Raw genomic sequence first — 22,998 nt, forward strand, 5'->3', positions numbered from 1 at the left:
TTATGCTCTGTTCTTCAACTCAAACTGTACAAAATGTGCAACATACTGTACATGTGTGATTGCACCTTTATGCATGTCCTTTCTATCTACAGTCAGAGTAATGACCTCAAACATAAATCCCCTTGATTGGGATTACTGCTCAAGCAGAGCAGCGGCAGGTAGGCCAGAGGCTGATGACTGCACAAGCTAAGCCTGCTTACCAGTTTGGCTGTGTGCCTGCATTCAGGTCCACACGCTGGCTCCATGACCTCCCCAGTCCAAAGATGTTACGTTGAATTTAAACTGGAGCCAGTCTATGGCACTAAACTAAGTTCTACACCTCCACTTCTGCTTTGTTTTTGTTTTTTTACCTCCCTGCTTGCTTTATGGGCTTTGCTTTTATGTGTGTTATTTTTCATCAGGACCTGTTCCCTCGGTTAACCACCAAAGTTTCTCTCCCTGCTGCAGTCGAGCCCTTTGCCCCTATTTGTCTTTTATTCACTTTATAAAGGTGTACGTCAGAAGTAACCTTCATACCAGTTACCTCGAACTAAGAAAACGATAAATGAATTCACAGACAGGTGAACACTTTGGACTGTCCCTCTTGATTCAGGAATCAATAGTGAAAGCCTAAGGAAAAGCCAAATAACTAAAGTTGTTTAAAGATCATGACTTATTCATTCTTTGATATTGATTCACTGCTGCACAAAAGGCCAATGTTTAACTGACTCTGATGCACTCTACTTCATTTTCATTTATTATTTGACTGTTGCTGTTTGAGTTCAGAGGCACCATCTCTGTCTCTGTATAACACACCGGCACTCCTTTCCTCAACAGTCCTCCTCTGAGACACTAAAAGCAAACATAGAACATGTGACCAAGCTTACATGCTCACATGCTGAGTCAAGGTTGACTGCTGAATTTAAGGAAAAAAGTTCTTGTGAAAAATGTAACCCTGAGAAGACTCCATTGGAGCTACTCAACATCCAAAGAGAGGTATATGGTTACAGTGGATGACTCAATCATTTGTAGAATGAATGTGCGTCATCTTAGCTGTAGAGAATCAAATGCCTTGGTGCATCAGCATACTGATGTGTGTGCAGGACAGCAACAACTGAGGTATAGATAACTACTATAACTACTAACCTCATCTGCTTTGCTGGTCCTCCGACTGTGTGACACTGAGTGAATCTGCCAAGGCAAAGGCTGGGACACCATGTAAGGCAAAGGGTCCTGTTGCCGTGCAAACCGCATACCTATCTGAAAGTGAGAAGGAATTTGGGTTAGAGGTGCCAATGTAGGAGTCAAGGCGTGCAGCACAAGCAACCTCATCACTCAGCCGACCTTTCTCCCACATGAGGAGGCACCATTTACTTGTACTTACGTCATTATATCAAATGCTTGGGAAAAACGAAACAAAAAAAACACACCCCATTTTAGTACAGTTTGGCCTACTGAGGTTTGTTAGAGGTATTTGACTTTTCACTGGTGACTTGGTAATTTTTTTTTTCAGAAGCATGGCTATAATGAGCAGAGAGGAATAAAGAATAACAACACTGTACATTAAAAGGTTGGTTTACATGACATTAATTATGTTTGGATGCTGTCAATATAAGCCTGGTTTAACTTGACACTGACTGCCTGTTTTAACACCCTTACTACATTTTGATGTTTCTATATAAACCTGTTTTACATTGGACGCAGAAGACCTGCTGGGTGAGAAAACACAATGTTATGGTTGCAGCAAAAACACAAAGCACTTTACCCACCTATGTATTTCTTTCTATTGAAATATTCTTTATTTTTCAATACAAATACAAATAATATTTTCATATTCTTAAGATATTTTAATATGGAATATTCAAAGCAAATCAAATATTAGCTTAACAAATTTAATAAGCATTAAACTATTACTACACTAACTTAAGAAAAAGCTAATCAACTGAAATTCTATGTCTACTCCAGTATCAGTGTAATAATCTTACCGATTCTACGACTCTGACCACCATATACATGGCTGTTAGCATGGTGACCAACATCTCGACCACTATTCCTTTAGTGTGTCTATAAATCCTTAATGTTCCCCTCGATTTTCGATGACTCTCTTCAGTCCTGCTGAAGGAAGATCTCAGCAATCAGGAATGCAACGCAGGGATGCTCAGGGAGAGGGCAATTGAACACACAGTGTTGGGTATGTTCACTCGCACAACTTTCTCAGGTACACACAAACACGCATACATAAACATGTGAACACATTTCATTCTCACAGTCCCTGCCACACAAGGGTAAGACTGCTAAAGAGCTTTGTAGGACAGAAATAGAGAAGCAGTAATCTTTTCCTTTACACAACACTTATCCCTCAGGTGTACTTTTACCACTCTGGCAGAAGAGACCAGGATCAGGTTTTATGTTTATTTATTCTGAATCCTGTGTTGGCTTAAAACAAGATAATAAACCTTACTGATTATTTGCTTTGCATATCATTGAATTTTCCACCTAGTTCAAACCTCTTGCTTGCTGATTATTCAAGCCCATGTGTTACACTGGTGTGAATCAGGAAGAAAATATAAGTTTATACATTTAGGACAAATCCCTTGAGATGTAACATCGTCTTTTCAAGGTAGTCATGTAAGACAAACAAAATAAAGACATTAAAGTCATAGGAAAGACAAAAACAACAACCAACAAACAACCATTGGAAACAGACTACATTTTTTGAAGAACACAACCATATATATGTATATTTGTGTAATATAATAAGGCACACTTTATGAAGTGTTTATAAATTGGCAATAATTAACACGTAATTTATTCACCCTTTCTAGATCAGCTATAAGCCTTCAACAAGAACACATTTTCAGTGGCCTGGTTGTGAAAAATCCCTTTGCCTGGCGTGTATCCTTACTAATACTTTGGTTATAAATGTATGTAATCCATTAATACATACATAATAAGTTTTTATGAATGTATTTTGGTCCAGATCCTTTATAAGCATTTTATATATTGTGCCTGATTGAAAAGTGGTGCCAACCTATAAATAGATAAATAAAATATACCTCAGGGTAATGTTAGATTATTGCTTTTAATTGTTGCTTTTTATTGAAATCAGTATATTCCCATGATTTATGTGTGTGTGTTTAACGCCAACCACAATTTTGTGACAATAAAGTTAAAGTTACAGGATATTATTTGGCTATGCTCTCATTCAAACACCTTAAGAAGAGTAAAACAATTATGTCAGAGTTTTTTTTTTAGGAAAAGCAGTCAAGGCTGGAGGGAACAGGTTCTAGAAAAAATAAAAAGCTTTCTATGAATAAAAGGGAATGTCAGTCTGCCAGCTATCGACTAATCAGATAGACCTATATCTGAGAGATCACACATGACTAAAGGTTCGTGTGCGTCATTGTCTGGAGCCTCGCCACTGACCCCTGCAGACCAATGATAATACTTTCGGCAGGTGTCTCTGCTCTGTCAAAAACAACTACTGCCTGTTGTTATCCGAGTATCGAGGTTGTCATGTAAAGATGTTTTACATAATGACTAATATCACATGTTTACTCTTGTCGACGTGTGCCTTTATGAGTGGTGAGTCTTTGTGCGTGTGACTGATGTTCATTTTGTTCTCTGATACAAGTGCAGGAATGTGTCTTATCACTGAACAGACAGGTATAAGAGCTCTCCTGACAGAGAGACACAACCATAGCGTTGATGACGGATAAAATGCAAAGGATATTTCTTTGGCCAAGCAATTGCATGAGGAGAAATAGGTAAGGTAAGGTAATGTGATTTTAGTACAAATTCTACTAAGGTAAAATGGCACTATCGCAGAAAGATTCAAATATTTGCATTATGAGAATAAATAATCTGTCTTATTTGAGAAATTATACACAAAACTGCAAACTTGTTGCATGAGGAGAAGTATTTTAATACTCCATCTATCTAATGTAAGTTACTAGATACGTTTTTTATTTAAATATAACATTTGAGATCATAAAGTACAATGCATTGATTAAGATTAAATTAGTGATTCCCAAAAATGTTTTCAACTTGTGAACTCTTCACAGGTTCTCAGTGCACACTTGGTGCTCCTTGTCATACTTCATAAGTCGTTAGCATTTGCATCAAAGAGATATTCGTTTGTTTTTTTCAAATAACAAAAATTATAAAATTTCACAGAAAGCAAATATTACAGAAAAGACAGAAAATTGAATGCAAATTTGTGTATCAGAACTTTGTATTTTCTTCTTTCACCTCCCATTAATGTTCCATAACCCCTTTGTGGTGGAAAATTTCATATTTACTGCTTATATATGCTTATATCTTGCATGTTTACTTCTCATATTTTATATTTACAACGCTGAACTGTGGCTTGGCTCTATGATATCTAAGCGTACAGGTCAGCAGGCAGGTAAGCTTTATCTTCGGCATTTGCTGGTGCCTTTAAGATTATTTCAGCATCGTCTTTGATGTCATCTTGTGAATTTACCTTTGATGTGGCCATCAATTTTCTTCTGTTATTGTGAGAAGGCCTTATCCTGTCATCTTTTGTCTCTGGATTAGGGACAGGAGACCAGATCAGATCAGAGCCAGGTGCATTTAAAATGCACACTATACATACAGTTTTGTTTTTTCTATGCAACAGCTTTCCTATAAAGTCAAGTGCAACTTCATTCTATGGCCCCTCTTACAACAGCATGAGCTCTGCATGCATTTTGTGTTCTATACCTCTGAAAGACAAATGTTTTCTTTGAATTCACTTCATAAAAAAATCTACAGCACTCACACTCACACATTTATTGATAATACGCCTGTGCTTTTACTTAAGTGGGATTTGAAATGCATGACTTTTACTTTTTTACATTGGGGTATTGCTTCTTTCATTTAGTATTGGCTAAAACAAGGGAAACCTCCGCCACTTGGATCTGTGCAAAACTTCATCTAACCTTCATTGGGCCATACATTAATTTAACTCAGAACTAAGCTGAATATAAAGCGCTGTGAGCTCTAAGCTGTGAAATATTAAAAATAAGAAGCAGCCACGTCAATGTTGAGCTATTAGTGGTGAGTTTACGGTCTCTTTCTGCGGAGAGTCGACATCAGCATTTCAGTCTGTCATGGTTTAGGTTCTATTATCATAAAAAAAGATGAATAAAACTGGCAGGAGATTATTGCTTATGTGAAGCATTTAAGGAAGATAAAAAACTGGATGAACCGGTCTTCTCTGTATTTTCCACAATGAGCAGTCCCCTGATACAGCAGGATACAACATACTCATATCTATTGTTAAGTAGGACAAAAGAGATTTTTAGTGGCATCAGTGGTATGAGGCCAAAGAAATTTTCAGGTACTTTTGCCTGTGTTGTGCTGCCTTTTGATCTCCACTAATGTCAGTGTTATGAATTTTAATCACAGGTTTCCAGTCAACACTCAACATTGTTAATGATGTGTCTGACCAGGGAAGAAAAACTCATTTAAAACGAAGAGGAGAGACACTTATCTGGATTCATCATGTCACTCAAGCTACCTAAGAGGCTCAGCAGCAAAAAGAAAAGTAAGATTCCTTTTTGTTTTTCAAGGTTGTGGTAGAAATCATAGAAATGTGTTTCATTAAAAAAAAAAATAACTCAAGTATGCTGTGGCTTAATTTATTAAGAGTAATTGATAGAAAAAAATGACAGATCCATTTTTGCTCTTTTGATTATCAGGGGGCCAGTTCTCAAAAAAAATAATCCGTAGCACCTTGTAGAATTGCTGTTATGACAAACTAAGTGAATACAGACCGTGTTACCCCTAATCCTCAGCTACTGCAAATATTTACATTCAAATGAAGTGCATGTTTTGGGTAGTAATGTAAAATGTGTACACAACAACCATATCACACCAAATCATTTGGATAGCCTGTTCATGACATGAAGGAAGGCAGAAATAAATTTGCGTTACTATGTAACATTAACAAAAGAAATAGGAAACATAGTTAGTCATCAGGAATTTTAATATGTTTTCTATTTATTTAAATATAATACAATGTTATATTTAAAAATTAAGGTATTTTGCCACTCTTGATTTAAATTAGAATGAGGCAACAGTTAAAAACTCCATAATGCACAAATTAAGTTTTGATAAGAGATCAGTATAATTTTATGTTCAACAACATGCACACACAATCTATATGCTATTCATTTTTTTTAAAAATTTTGAACCAAAACAAAAGCAACTTTGATTAGTCAAGAAAATTATTTGTTAGCACTTTAACTAGACATACTTGAGGATTTACTGAAAAGTAACTAGTAGCCACTTTAAATGAAATTGCTTTACTTCCTAATCATATGACAATTTGATTACACAGTGTTAATCAATTACAGGAATTAATTGGACAAAATATATTACCATGGAAGTGTAGCTTATCCACAGCTAAATTACTGATTATTTTTCAAACCAGAACCGCCAAAGGACAATGCTCAGGCAGAGGTCCTCAAGAAGCTGGGTCTGGAGGCCTTCTGGACAACACCACTAGACCAAGCGTCTATGTTGGACATCAGCACTTGGACTCTGGAGAACCAAGCCCCGCTAGAGCCCAAGGATCTACCAAATGCTTTCCTCCAACGCCTTTGGCTGCTAAGCCCAGATGCTCGGAGTCCTTGCTACACTCTGCACAATGTTCTGAACAATAACAACAAACCACCAGAAGACATGATCAATGGTTTTGGAGAAGAAAACCAGAGTACTATCAACCCCCTTGATCTAGTTACAGCTGCCTTCATGTCTGCCAACACTTTTCTTCAGCAGGAGATTGCTGTGCGCATGTTGCAATGCCATTTTGCTGTGCCCCTGGTCCTTCCGAACATAAATCCAGAAGAACCCAGTCGTTTCTTTCTTTGGCCTTTGAGAAGTGCTGTAAGCCAATGGATGTCTCACTTTCCAGATAATAACAGTAAAGTCCACGAGGGGGACTTGGCAAGCACATACATGCCAGTGGTTTCCTGTGTGAAGCTTGGTCACAGTGGTATATCGAAGTCACAAGTACTAAACAATGTTATAAGTACACTTCGACCTCCGAGTGACACATTTCTCCACAGGGGAATGGATGGAGGACAGCTGCCCCGTAGGCTCTCTAATGGCCTGGTAGAGATTGGATGGTATCTACCCAGTGGAGACACTGCCAGAGATATTTTCCCTGTCCCTGTAGTCATCTCTAACCTCCGTGGTGATGCAAGTACACATGAGAAATATCTCAATCTACTATGCCAAGCATCTTCAGCTGTGGTTGTTTTCTGTGGGAATCTAAGGGAGAAAGAAAAACAACTTCTTGCCTCCTGCAAAGACAAAGCAAGCAAGCTCATACTGATTGACCTATCAGATGCTGAGAAGGACGATGACAGAGTTGTGGGGTTTGTTGGACATGATCTTGAAGAATTCATGGGGCTTCCCGGAGGATTGCTGCTGCAAGGGAGAAATTTGAGTGAGGAGGAAGTGGCTAATAGGCTCTGTGACACCCTGAAAGATCTGTTACCAAGTGAGCTGAAACATGTTACACTTGAGGCAGCAGCAAAAATAGCAGAGGAGCTAGGCCTTGATGTAGATGAAGGAGCGGTCTGTAAAAAGGCAATGGACACTGTGGAGGAAGTTTTGAGAGGTTTAGATGAGGGATCTGCTCAATTTAGGGAGAAACAGCTTCCTTTGCAGGGGTCGTTATGGAGCAAACTTGCTGAAATAGAAAAGGAGGAGGGACAACAGAGAAAAGAAGGAAATGAAATCAATCCCCACCTGCAAAAAGAAAAGAAAGTTATCTTGGCAGAGTTGAGCAGTTACAAAATGACCCGAGCGATGAAGATTTTCACTGATGCACTTTTTGCAACAGATAAAGTGGAAAGGACTTATTTCCTCAGTTGGATGAAGCAGAGGCTTAGGCAGAAGCAATCTCAAAAACTGAACAGTCAACAAGATCTATTCACAAACCTGCAGTCAGAAATGAAAGATGGCATGCCAGAAGATTATTATAAGCTCCAAAATGGAGTCACTGAAGACCAAGGGGACAGTGATAGTTTCTGCACATACTCAACATTTGAAGAGGAAACAACTGAAGAGCAGCAGGTATCTCAGCAAGAGCTTGAGATTGGCCACAGTTTAGAGCATATTATGCCTAACTCCACAGAAACAAACACAGAAACACAGTCTCAAGATAAAGACCATTTTGATCCAGCCATAAAGCAGCAGATTGGTGGTGAAGTCATGATTGAAAATGAAGCTGAAATTCCAGATCCAATCTTTGAGGACCAAAACCATCATTTGGAGTCTGGAGAAAATGGAACCTTTAGTTGGCAATGGGAAGAGCTAGATGAACAAGAGCAGACACTACCTAAGTCAGATTTGACCTCTTCTGCTGAACAACAAATGTGCCTAGATTTTGAACATCATGGAGCCTCATGTTCACAGCATTCTGAACCTGAAACATCGTTGCTCAGACTTGAGCACTTTTTGCGTGAGATGGGCTTGATTTTTGAGCTAACACATATCAGCCCCGGCAGTGGGAGCCACAATGTGTTGCGTCTCCCTAGTTTAGCTACAGAACTTCTTCTCTATGGAATTCCACTTGAACTAATGGATGGAGATGCTGCAAACATCCCCATGTGCTGGCTGGGCTGTGTCTTTGCAGAGCTCAAACGCCGCCTACCTCAAGAACAGTGCAGGACTCGAGTGCTGACGAACCTTGGAGTACATCATGGAAGGAATGCTGAGGTTCTTTCTGCATTATTTGGGGTGAAATTTCCTGAAGGATCCACCAGAGGGGTGTACATGATTGTCCTTTGTCTCCCTGATAACCTCAGGAAGGACATGGAGTGTGATTTTCTGTTGTTAGTTGATGTAGTAGGTCTCTGCTCAATGTCTCCAGACAACAAAATAAATATGCTGATCCGCAACAACGAGATGGCCACTGTTGCAACAGGACTGAGTGATGTTTTACTGCAGAACATCTCTTCACATGTGGGTACTGAGTTTCAAACTGACTTCCCTGTCATAGTCAATGCTCTATTACGCATCAAAGAATGTGGCAACATGCCCATTTGCCTACTTCTGACCCAGGATGAAGAAATAAACAGCTTAATACAAGCATCACAGTTAAAACGTGTATCTGATATGCTTCAGACTGAGATTGGGGACAGAGGAACTAGCACTGCTGATAACCATTATGCAAAGACCAAAAGCTGTATCACCTGTGTCAAAGGGCCTTGGTACAGTATGTCCCTCTCTGAACCAATCGATATACAGTATAGTGAGGCCGTGTTAAAGCTTAAGCAAGACCTGTTTGAGGCATTGAAGAAGTGTGCAGCTAAATCTGATGCCACAGGTTTGCCTGAATTCATGAGCCGCTTGTTTGGTGTTTGGGATGCAGTGAAATCTGAATCATTCTCCATTGGTCTGCAAAATACTGACATAGCTTTGGCATTTTCTTTACTGTGCACAGAACTTTCCCACTGGGAAGATAGTTTGGTTGAACACATAGAAAGCTGGATTAGGGGGGCAACAAAGAAAATCTTTGCCACAAAGGCAAAGGCTTTGGACACTGTGATCCAAAATGGCCTTCTGAGTGAGCTTAAGGATGAAGCCAAAGAGGAAATCAAAACAGAAGTGGACAAAGTCAGGTCAAAAGTAGAGGCCTATTTGATGAAGGACAACCTTCAGAAACTTAACACATTCAGGCCAATCCTAATGAGAAATATGGCTGACCTTCAGGGGCGAGTAACTGACGAGATAATACAAAGGTTGATGACAATCAACGAGAGCCATTGTTCTTCAACACAGTTGGAAAGGTTTGAGACCTTACTGGGAAACGAACAGGAATTCAAGCTACATGCACTGGTAGAGAACAGCAAGTCAATCCAAGTTCTCCTGCAAGATACAGAACTAGAAGAGGAGTTTGAGGGTATGTGGAGTAAGACATTGTCTAACTTTGAATTCAGACCTTCACAAACAGAGGATATTACTGCAAGAGTGACCAATATTTTGAAAAAGAATCTAATCAGCCGTGGTCTCCATAAACACATGAAAAAACTTGAAGTCATCAGCCAGAACCAGCCATCTAGCTTTAAAGTTTATGATGAACACTTTGGATACCGCAGCAGATTAAAGCACATGTTTGAAGATAACAACAGATTGCAGAGGTTAGAAGCTCACAAAGTAGCATGCAATGTCATAGAAGAATACAATCAGTTTCTAGCAGATGTATCTAGCTTACCAGCAGATTTCTCTGACAGCTACATTACAAAACTGTTAGACAATGTTGAAAAAGCTTTGAAAGAAAAATCTATGGAAATCAGATCAGCTTTTGAAGTGGATCTGAAAGTTTATCTCTGTAGTACTGCATGCCAAGACTTCCAAAAACTACATGACCGCTATGCCAAGGACAGCGAGCTATTGGTGTGTATTAATGCGACCAAGAGCACTTACTTGGCAGAGTTTATCTACCAATTCAGGAAGAGAGACCAGTGCCAGAGGATGGCTCAAGCATTTACCTCCATGGTCATCAAACCTACAGTGTTGGACTACATCTATAGGCCACTGGGGATGAGTATTGTCAAAGAGATCCAAGGTAAAGCCCAGCAGTATCAGTCTCCATGGGCCTTCCACCAAAGCTTGCTAGAGGAGCTGTTAGAGGAGGACCACTTTGAAAGCTTCCTGGAATATTTGCTTTCCTATGAAAACTTCAGAGTGAGGAAGATCCAGGAGACAGTGGTGACTCACCTCTCTGAATCAACCAACTTGGATAAATGGAGGCAACAGAGACTTGGAGAAATTGTAGGAAAGATTGCGGCAGCAGTGAGTGAAACGGCAGAAGGTACCAATGGAGTTCTGTGTGATACGAAGCCGCTGCTGGAGAGAGTGTGCCTCACTTTAGAGAAAGATGGAGATGTGGATGTCATCAGGGCTTCTCTGGAGGGACCTTTCTTCAGTATCACCACAGAATGGGATCGCTTTGTCACATGTCTAATGGAGTTACTGGCTGCACTGCGGTTGCACCTCGCCCAGGAGTTCTCCCAAAAGGTCGATATCTGCCAACTTCTTCAGTGCCTTCCAATTCAGCCCCAACATGCCCTCTTCAACAGAGTGAAAGGGTGTAACCAACAATGTCCTCTCTGCAAAGCCCCCTGCGAGCTGGAGGAGATGGGGCATGAGGTTCACAGGGCTCTGCTCCACAGGCCAAAAGGCATGTTGCCTCATGACTCAGGTTCTCTGTCTTGTATCAGTCAGCGTGATAGCATAACCGAAGACAAAGACGCATGCAGCATGTCTGTGGCATGCAAGGGCCTTCAGTCCCTCTATCCAGACTGGAGCATCCCCTCTGAGGACCCTAACAGCCAGATGCCCAGTGCTTACTGGAGGTAGTGTGTAGTTTATTAAGCCTTGAATATCATAATTATACTTGATTATATATATTTTTTTTACATAATCTGTATGTTATGTGCCAGTATATATTCACATTTTAAGGTTCCTAAAATTAGTCAAATATTCTTTCATTTACAGCTATGTGATGGCAAGGTTCAATGAGAGATTTGCAAAGGCATACGAGCAGGAGCCAACAAAGATTCCTGAGAAGTGGAAGAAGATCACAGCGGAGGAGGCCAGGATCGGTCTGACAGAGGCCTTCACTACTGGACAATGTTGATATAAGGACGGCTTTGTTCTTTATGCTGTCTTTATCATAATACATGTGAGGTTTTATTGATCAAGTTCAGGGTTTACCTGGTTTCAAAGTGTTTTCTATCTATCAAGGATGTTGATGATGGTTAATGGTAAAAGTGGTGAGAAAGGTAATCAAATGGACCATTCATTCAAAACCCTGATACAACTGATTTGTTTTTGTTATTTGACTAGGCCTCATTTGACCTTTTAAAGCATTGTAATTTAAATATAATTATGTATAAGGGCAGGTATTTAAAATACGTCAGAATCAATCCATCAAATATTGCCTCATCATTTTCTCACTTTGTATACAGCAGTGAATACACATTGTAACTCTCCTTCTATGAGAACTGAATACTGCTTTATCAGCTTGACTCGCCACTGTGGAACATTCACTGAAGTTTGGATTTTCCTGCTTGGCAAATAAGGACACAAGTGTACCTTTCTTAAGGAACCAGAAGTACACTTTATTGAACATACTCAGCATCAATGACATGAAGAAGAAGAATGAGGGTGAAGTAAGTCAAAATGGTGTAATCCACAAGAGGACAATCTGGGATGGAGGAATCCATGACAACTGAAGACTAAAAAGTAATTGGTGTTATATCAAAAATAAATAAATGTAATGTAATGTATGTAAATGTATTCCTGATAAAATTGCCATTTTGGAAGATTACATACAGTAACAGTGACAATGACTTATAGTAACTGGACATATCTTTTCCGACAGGTCATAGCCCTATAAAGGTCACATCTAGCCTTTAGCTTGAATTTTGTACAACCTCGTGACCACAAGGATCTCAGGCTGTATGTGAAGGCTTAAACACTAAATAGAAGAAGCTACAGTGGGCTCTGAGCAAGGTGATGATGTGCTTTAAGAATATAAAATGAATTCTGAAGTGTTCATGACATGGTCCGATTCCTTTATTTTGGTAATCTAATGCCTGGCAGAAGAGACAATCTGCAGACGTTCTTAGGTCACCCTAGACGGAAACTGTGAGTCCCAAACCGTGTTTCATTAGTGATTTTACATGTCAACTCTCATTTCTCATCAGAACTTTGTAATGCAAGGCACTGTATTAAATGCAAAAGGTCAGAGGATTTCTAGATGCCATTTCAACCTTATGTAACACTTTTTACATATATTTTGGGTTATACACTACGAATACAATTATTTTAAAGTTACATCTATTTTCTATCATTTATGTCGCGTCAAAATAGCTTCATCCTTACATGACCTGAAATACATGAGTCAAAGCACAATTGTTATCATCATCTTCAGAAAGTGAAATTAATATCTGGCTTCTTTTTCGGAACAAATCTTGTTTCTCCTTTAACGTCAGGAAACAAATTGCTGTGCTGTGCCGATTCAAGACCAGGGAGTTATCATCACACGATGCTACAAATCCTTAATTTTGAATCATCAGTCCCTTCTTCATTAAATGGCATTATAATCTGAGAATTTAATCATGTAATTATTAGGGGTGTGGCTTCTACACTCATCAGTGTATGAAGTAAAAAGGATAGGCGAACTAACATCCCTGCTGGGCCCCTGTGTTGAAGCTGACCTGTTGTGTACAGTTCATATACAAGTGGTACCATCTAGGGCAGCTGTGGCTCAGGAGGCAGAGCAGGTTGTCCACTGATTACAAAGTTGACGATTAGATTATAGTGTCATCTGCCATGGATGTGTGTGTGCGTGTGTGTGTGTGTGTGTGTGTGTGTGTGTGTGTGTGTGTGTGTGTGTGTGTGTGTGTGTGTGTGTGTGTGTGTGTGTGTGTGTGTGTGTGTGTGTGTGTGTGAATGAGTGAATGAGAGGTTAAATTGTAAAGCGAGTTGGATAAGAGCACTTTATAAATGCAGGTGGGTGGACAGATAAAAAAGATAAATAGATAAATCCAGGGGACTGTGGAATGAGTGAGGATAATAACGCAGGATGCAGGTCAAACACACAAACAATCAGGCAGAAAACCAGCAAAAGCACATATAGCAGAATGGAAATAAATAAATTCTCGCTAAAAGGGCGATTCAAAATTTTACAGTTTTCATACAAACACACAGTTGAATACCAAGCATCAAAGTCACAGTATTTATTGGGAATTCTCATCAAATTTGCAATAATCCTGTTGGAAATTTGATTTTCAGGATATAACCTACCCGCATGAATGTTTTAATGTTCTGTTTTTGTTGAAACAGTTTTAGAGAAGTTGAGATTCAACTATTATTTTTTGGTTTCTGGGTACGGCTATGGTTGGCTAGCTATGTCTAATATACAGGTACTTTTCTTCATCTAACCAATAAATACTGAGATATATGCATTACTGGCAGCTAATTTGACTTATTTTGTTTAGTGCCTCACATACTAAGAGAACAGACGATGTACAAATATTCAGATATGGAGGTGGCACTGAGTGTGCACTATGGACTGCAAAGCAACTTAATTCTTTTTAATCTATTGTATTATTAGTTTGCAGCATGATCGTCTATACAGAGGTGCACCACGAATGAAACACCTCAAGAGTGACAACAAAGGGAAGAAAATGATTTTCAGAAATGTATACATTACATTTGCATTTATGATGTTAGTACATTTAACAATACACTAAACCTAACTACTGCTGTTGATTTTTTTATTTTATTTTATTTTTCAGAATGACATATATTAAATCTTTTTAAACTCTACAGGCCAAGTCAATCCGTGCCCCTTGTTTGTGAATGATATTGGATCTGTGTTGCCCTTTTCATCAATACTTTTTTTTTAAAAGTAGAACTCTGAAGTACATTACTTTGACACCTCAAATTGATCAATAGCAGGCCCAATTACTTTTAAGGTGTTGATAACGATTAACGCGGGTAGTGAAGTGAGCCGCTCACTGCCAGTTCCCAGCTCTGTGCGTAAATACAGTACAAGTCAAAGGTTTGGACACACACGATTGACATGAATGAGAAAGCGTGTCCAAACTTTTGACTGGTACTGTAGATCTTGTGTTTATCTTCTTAAATCACCTGAAAACAACAGCAGTCTGCTAGTTAAAACATACAGACCTCTTGTGTAACATGCTATGCCCAGACAGGTGCATCATATACACATTAGGTGGGTTTAAGCTGTCTGCAGACACCATGATCAAGGTAAACTATCGGAAGTTATTATGAATATTAGCCACGTGGAACACGCAGTCTCTTTACAATATGATTCCATCAGACCTAATATCTACACTGTTTAACCAAAGTTGGCCACTATGCACAGTCCCTTTATATTTTACAGACATTTGTAGATATCTAATAAGGTAAAACATTTTGTTTATGCTGCATTTTTCACTTCCCTTGTTTCATGTGTCAGGAACTTCATTCAGCATGGCTTGTCTCACCCTCAAAACAGCCTAATTTAGCCTTAAATAATATAGGAGTTACTATCTCCTCCGTAGGAGATAAACTTAGGTTTTAGCCAACAATGCCTGAAAAAACAGGGAATTTCAACTTGCCTTTCAGGGCTTACATACTGACTAGTTTGCCCAAATCGAAATTTGAAAAATCTACTCCAGCTGTGATATAACCTAAAAAATGAATTATTGTAGCAGGCATGCATAAAGGTCAGGATATTGCTAACATATCTGCAATGTCAGATTATTTAAGATTAATTTTACTTGTAGCGCTTTCTATGCCAGTATTACAGTCAGTGGCAGCTCCTTTCAATTTGACTGATATAAGGCATTTCTTTTGCTGCGGCCTTGTGTCCGGTAAATTAGAAATCTTACAGCCAGCCACTATCAAACCAAACAAGAGCAAACTGAATCAAATAGCGCCTGAACTAGCAGATGCACTTGAAACCACAGTTGTTCTCAAACACAATATGCCCTGCTCATTATGTATGAAGGTCAACACTCACTCTGTCCTCAGCTGGCTTCAGCACTCAAATTTAGTCAAATTACTCAAATCAAGAAAGCTGACTATAGATCATGGAAGATCTTACATAACCTTAAGTGAAAATGTTGCAATAACTGGTGAAAGAAGCTTGAAATATTCAGAATTTTACCTGGAAATCTGCTGGAATATGAGTCATGCAGGCTTGAAAAGGGCACTATATCTTACTGAAAGGATGTCTATGTTCTAAACTGAATTTCCCTTGTTCTTTTGGTTTTGGACAGGCCTACGTACTGTATTGCTCTGCTGCAAAATGCTGTCATGCTTAGGAAGTGAAGAGCCCCACTGTAAATAAATCAACCCTTTCAAATGATCCTGATGGTTATTCTGACAAGGAAAAATAATTAGTGTGAAAATGTCCGAGAAAGTAAGGAGAGGTGGATTTTCACATGACCGGGTTGTTTTAAGATGGAGAATGGCACGGCATGGAATCAAAATGAATTGACTAAAATCTCATCTCATCTTCATCTCATCTTCAACCGCTTATCCGGGGTCAGGTCGCCGGGGCAGCAGCTCTAGCAGGGGACCCCCAACTTCCCTTTCCCGGGCCACATTAACCAGCTCTAACTGGGGGATACCGAGGCGTTCCCAGGCCAGTGTGGGGATATAATCTCTCCACCTAGTCCTGGGTCTTCCCCGAAGCCTCCTCCCAGCTGGTCGTGCCTGGAACACCTCCCTAGGGAGGCACCCAGGGGGCATCCTTACTAGATGCCCAAACCACCTCAACTGGCTCCTTTCAATGCTAGGGAGCAGCGGCTCTACTCCAAGTTCCTCACGGATGGCTGAACTTCTCACCCTATCTCAAAGGGAGACTCCAGCCACCCTCCTGAGAAAACCCACTTCGGCCTCTTGTACCCGCTAAATTGACTAAAATGTCACTGAAAAATGTCGACAGTATGTACTTGTGTGTACATTATGTGTGCGTGCGTGCGTGCGTGCGTGCGTGTCGTTGAGTAGATGTGCATACGTGTAAAAATATTGAATATTGTTCTCTTGTAAAGCTCACTTGTAACTAAAAGCTGAAACCTTTTAAATATTCTCTCTCCCTTGTCTTGGAAGATGCTTTTAACTAAGATAAATTGATTTATCCTTTTTTTTCTGGACTACACTAAAAACACCACTCCTCTCAGAGGCGGCTTTAAGCATCTGGGAGCCCATTTCAAGAGCTAAAGTAGGGCCCAATTCCGGGGACTGAATATTTTAAGGAAGTAAAGTCATTTAACTTTGCTGAAGATGACTAACTTGAATGGGGATAAAATATCTTAATCATGTGGCTTTTCCAAACTTCCCAACCAAATCAAATTCTGACAGTGAAACAAGTCGTTTCACCAAAGGTTTTGACACTCCAAACTATTTGTCCACCGTTTTTACAGCAACAGTAGTGGCTACAGACTGTATGGTAGCAACGGAGTAGTTATGGCAGAGCCAAGCCCAATCCAGCCCTGCACACTGCACCTTTCACTGTATCTCTGCTTGTTCCTCCTTCTGTCCTCATCTTCATCCTTTTCCTCCTTCTCATCACCACCATGACTGCAGTCACCCTGTGTCCCAGCATCACCTCCACTTTTGTCACTGGACTTGACAAACAATATCAATAAACTTTGATACATTGCTGTTTTTTCTTTTTAATCTCAATTTCTCCATGCTTACTATTTCTTTTTCATCTTCCACATTTTAATTTTCTCCGTGCAACTTCAGAGGGAAGTGAGTGACCCGGCCAAGGGTCAGGCTGAGCCAATCAGATTTAACAAAAAGCGGAGCATTCCGATTTGAGAGGGGCCGTCCGGCCGCTCGCATTCCCCCACTAAATTGACAATATTAAACTGGCCCAGTCTGACTGCCAGGCCAAAGCTCCGTTTTGCGCTGTTACGAAAGCCAGGCCAGCCAATGTCGCGGCTGAGGGCTGTAGCATCACCTGTTTTAGTACATGACTGTAACTGACATCTGAAATTGAAATATGGCTGCCGACTGATGGCCAGTCCACCCCTCCAGCCCTGGGACATGTACACAGCAAGCTCTCATGAATGACAAGTAAAGAGACAGACTCTTAACTTTTAAGAAGTGGGTGAATTATTAAAACTCTGAATGCCAGTCGGGGCTCGTGTAAGGGCAAGGCCTGTTTCAATTGAAACGGGTGAAACATAGCTAAGGCCGCCACCGACTCCTCTGCTTTCACATAAACCACTAATCCTCTCAACATGGTCACCTCTGTTCCCTCTCCTTCGCCTCTTCCACTGCTTGCATCTTGACATTGTTTCTTTCCTACAGGGTGGCTCATAAAGACATATGGAGGTCAGAGCTAATATGCCATGACTGTTACTAAATGTGTCCTTCAGGGACATTGAATCAAAATTCCGACAGCCTGTGTCATGTTGTGAGGCAGACATGCAGTGCTGCTACACCCTCAAACCATCAGAGTTCAGTTCTAATCAAACTCAAACATTCGACATACTGTGAAATAACCTGGTTTTATAATGTAACTGCAAATGTAAGAAGCAGCAACAATGGCAAGCACACCATCTTCTATTTTATGCTACTTCATAGTTCTACACCCATATTTTTTACATTTCTCCAAAACTTTTATGATTGAGATTATTTTTAAATAATATGATAATCATAAATAATACAAGAGGGGTTCTGCTTTAATCTCCTCAGATGGTTTGATTTACAATATTCAAAGCCCAAAGAAGTACAATCATCCACTGTTTCACAAACAAACCTGTTAGCCTCATTAATCCATTCAACACCTCTCAGAGTGGGTAACCCGACTCGTCTGATGGTGGATTTTCGATCTTATGATCTTGAGTTATTGCTAGAATTCAGCTGCTGTACAAGGTAACAGACTGTGTCCATTAGGGTTTGTACAGCAGTGATTGACAGCTGCTCTGTGTGTGTACACAGTGTAAGAGTTTTAATACTTTGACTTACTTGTAAAGTAGTGTTTTCATATTAACTGAATAATATATAACATTTTCCTAAAATAATGTATGACTAATTACTCAGATTAATTTTGTTGTAGCGGGTAACGTACCATGTTAGTTTTCCAATTCAAGTAATCAGTTATTTAATTATGGTCTCAAATAAGTAATCTGTTGCTTATAAACTATTGTAGTATTTCCCTGCAAGGCAAACTGAACAACAGCACCTGTCAGCAGAGAGAGAGGGTGCTCACTGTCAGATTGTTAGCAGCCAAAGGGTTGCACAGACCTCTCAGTTACCCTTGAGGTTTTCAATTTATCCTACATCCATGTATACGGAAGTACATGAATACAGAAGTACTCTTAATAGTTACTTTTCTAGGTAATGCCATATATGGAGCCGAAAAATGTTATCATTTGAAAAATAAAATTGTAAATGAAAAACAAAAATGTGAAGCTGAAAGTTCAAGTTTTGAACTTTAACTTTTAAAAAAAACTATTCAAACTAAAAATAAGTGTAGAAAAAATTGTTCATGTTAAATATAATTTTGATTTTGTTTTGGAATTACTTTATACTAATAGAAAGCTGCTTTTTAATTATTGACAGCTGTCTAGGGTAGCCAAACATGAAATATGAGAGCCGCAATAGTGAACCAAAAGATTAAAGACAGCAAAGAGCTGAAAAGCTCTGTAAAGGCGAGTGAGTGATAATTCTCTGCAGTCCCCAAAACACACACACAGACACCAACTTACAGACGCTCAACCAACCACTTAATGTACAGCAACCTCTACCTAACAGACACATTTATTTCACAATCAGTCAATTACAGTAAATAGATAGCTGTGACACACCGGTAAAAAGGTTAAATAAATGTCGATTCATACCTCAGTACCTGAATGCTTAATCATATATTAGTAAAGAGCAGAAGCGCCGTAATTATTATTCAGCCCAAGGTGCAAAACATTAGCTTAAAACATAATGCATAAACACAAATATCAAATATCTTGTTTTTTGGGGGTTGGCAAAGAAAAAAAATCATAGTCGGTTGATGGATAAAATGTTTTATATTCGATGCTCATCACACAACCAAACCTGTAATTATGCACTGTTGATGTTCGGTGTTTATTATTGATTTCTTCTTTTTACTGGTCATAAATGTCCTATTTTTAGTTCCTCAGATGAAAATCTCCTGAATACTGTTGCCTTTTCAGTCCCCTTTTACTGACAAGCTTGCTGTGGCAAGACAAGTCGATTTAACATTCAGTTTTCTTTCAGACTCTGAACCGTTCAGAACTGCCTCAGCTAAAATGTAATGATCCATATCTACTTTTTTCAATTTTTGCTCAGAGCTCTTATGTGTTTGGCAGGATAGTGTGTTGTATTGAGTGGTCCGCCTCATATTGAATTCGTCCCCTAATTGATGTGTGTGAAATGGTTGTTGTAGAATAGAGGAGATTTCTGACCTCAAGTGGCAGGTCCTCATCACATGTTTAACAATAGCGATAAGGAGCGGTCTTTACCAGAGAGAGAGGGGGAGTGAGATGAAGGGATAGCTGAGAGTCTGAACATTTTCTATTCTGCTCTCTAAGCCACTGTCGAAGTGTCAGCAGGGGTGCCTCTGAGAGGGCATTACATTACAAAAGGGCAGTACAAAGATAGATTAGAAGTGTGACAGCACAAGCGCCTGTGGTAAACAGACTTACAGCCTCACATGTGGTGTAAATTATTATATTAATTATAAATTTAAAATTGTGCTTGTGGATTTTGTATTTAGGACTGGGTTGACATGAGGATTTATTTTTTTTTATCAATTGGTTAATAATGCAGAGGCAGCAAAAGTATTTGAGAAGACTCACATTTCTCAACAAAGTAAATATGATGCTGTCCCTTTCTCTGTTATTCCTCTTCAGGTGGCAAATAAAGGAAAAAGAATAGGCTGCCCTCTCCCCAAAGGGCAAAGAATAGGTTGCTGCACAGGTCTTCATAGCATGTTGCGAGGGATAAGTGTGCCTTTTTGTGTGTGTCTAGGCTGCGTGTTAAGTATGAATGCGTGTGGATGCAGGCAAAGTAAAGTAGAATAGGTGGGAGGGGGCACAGTTTATGAGGGTTTCAGGCAGAGAGGTTATGTGGGTCCCTTTTCCTTCTCCCTCCGTCACTCTCCCTCAGTGCTGAGTGAGACAGCACCGTCTTGCTGCTTGACTCTTCATATCCCTGCAGGCTTCTGTATAAGCTGGAGGAAAGCTTTTCTGACCCCACATATAAGATCTGTAACTATAACGCAAAGGAGTGGAAGAAAAAAAAGGAGACCAAGAAAAAAGAAGAAAATAAGCTATATTTGCTGAACTGAGGCGACACCGCAGGGGTATTCTCAGTATCTCCAATTTCTAACATCTGCACAGGTAAGATATTCTATTAGATAAGTATCTATCTGCTGATTCACTGCATGCATTGGCAGATATGCGCATCTACACAAGGACATACAGATACACAAACATACACACACACACAGTACACACATGCATACCATCAACATTTTTTCAGTGACATTTTTTCCCAGTATTTGCTCTATATTGTTTATATTGAAGTGTACTAATATGTGGTAATTTGCATAACACATAATACTTTTTCAGGGTGCTGATTCACAATTATCATCATTGTAAATGCAGTATTTTATGATCAGCATACAAGGGCTGGACAAAATAATGTAACACCTGATGGGAAATTATCTGAATGGTGAAATATCTTAATCACAATTACAAACGCTGCCATAAAAGTTCCAAAGCAGCATTTGTAGTCGTGAAGGTCAGACAATCTGCACACTGATATGCAAGTTTTTAAAAGCATAAGCAAAGCACCAAAAAGGCAAAACCGCAGCTGCATTAGTCCAATCAGTCCTGAAAGACAACATCTTTCTTATACGCATGTTTTGAAGGCTGTGTGGGGTAGTTTATTTTTTCATATGTACATTTATATGTACCGTACATAATGCATATAGATATATTACAAATATGTGGTACTACTATATTTCGTAATCAATTAATAATTTATATTAATTATTTTATGAGAAATATCGCCAGTATTAAGCAAAATATAGACAAATGACAAACAGCAATTACAACACAAAACCAATTCACATGGATAGGACATACAAAGTGTGAAATCTCCTAGATATAGATGGACACAGAGGGAGGCACTGTCAGGAAAACAGAGCTGAATAAAGGCTATTGGAAAATGGCATTCTGAAGACTGTCCTTTCCCCTGACAGCTGAAGCTTTAAATCGTGCATTAAAGCGTGGGTGTATGTATAAAGCATGTATTATTCTTTTTGCAATTCCATAATAACCTTTGTGTAGTCAGCTAGATAATATGTCGATCAACATAAAAAAAACTATTTTATTAATCGATTAAGTTCGAAGGAATTTTGTGGTGCAGAAATGCAAGAGATGCAATGTTTTCAGTCTTTCAAATACGGAGATTTCCTGCTTTTCTGTTTTGTATCCTACATTAAACTGAATATCTTTGGATTTGGACTGACAAAACATGACATTTAAAGACATCGACAATTTTCACTATTTTCTGATAGACCAAATGCTTAAAAATATATTCGAGAGAATATCGTCAGATTAATTAATAATAAAAATAATCATTAGTTACATTCATACCTTTCAGCATAGTGAAATTCAAGTAATTGGAGAGAAAACTAAACATCTGCATCTCCTCTTGGCTCTATTTATAGGCTTTAGAAAAGCTATCCTGTGACGTATATCGCAAACACGATGATTGAAATGAGTGACTAGTATTGAACAGGTTTCTGTATAAAGCATGTGCCTATGATCGTCTGGTGAGAGGGGCTTAAGTCAGAGAGGGGAGAGCTGCAGGAGGAGGGCTGTAGTTGGAAATTTTGGAGGGTTTTTTTGTGTGTCTTTTCCAGAAAACTTCCTACCTCAGTTTTAATGTGGCAATGAAAACTAGTCTGGCAATTAGGGAAGTATTCTTTTCCTGCCTGTAAGATAATGCATGAACGTTGCACCATTAACAAACCACAAACATGTTCTTGACCAGTTGAAAATACGTTAGGAGACCCGCTTGCACTCACATTATTTGAAATGATTTGATTGCCTCTTGATAATACATCACCACCCCTTTGAGTTTTTTTGTTGTCCAACTACTTGTTGAATATTTTCATCTGACCAAATCTGCAGTAAACATTCCACCTCTGCATCAAACCAACGCAAAACCTTCGGCAGAATATTTTAAATGTCTGTCACATATAAATAGCCTCATTGCTTGTGCTCGTACATGTGCATTTGTGCTTAACAAAAGCCCACCTCTCTCAACTGGGCCGCCGGGAAGTGCTGCCTAGGCATGGAACACTTGTGCTCACACTTGTCAAACAAACTTTTGCCGTGATTCGTGCTTGGGCAAGGAAAGAAAGGTAAGTGTAAGTAGGCCACAACACAGCTAACCTTTAAACAATGTGTTTATTTTTCAGAGCTGATA

General features: G+C 39.3%; 1 protein-coding gene across 1 annotated transcript; it reads left to right on the forward strand.

Moving 5' to 3' along the window:
- Window positions 1-5,487: 5,487 nt before the first annotated feature.
- On the forward strand, window positions 5,488-11,641 carry gvin1l2 (GTPase, very large interferon inducible 1-like 2; the record flags this gene model as incomplete). Its single annotated transcript, XM_083914215.1, has 3 exons — window positions 5,488-5,530; window positions 6,419-11,357; window positions 11,500-11,641. The coding sequence occupies 3 exons, from the start codon at window positions 5,488-5,490 to the stop codon at window positions 11,639-11,641; spliced, it is 5,124 nt and encodes a 1,707-aa protein (XP_083770341.1).
- Between the last annotated feature and the right edge of the window lie 11,357 nt (window positions 11,642-22,998).

The sequence above is a fragment of the Echiichthys vipera genome, assembly GCF_963691815.1.
Source record: "Echiichthys vipera genome assembly, chromosome: 5".
Taxonomy (NCBI): domain Eukaryota; kingdom Metazoa; phylum Chordata; class Actinopteri; order Perciformes; family Trachinidae; genus Echiichthys; species Echiichthys vipera.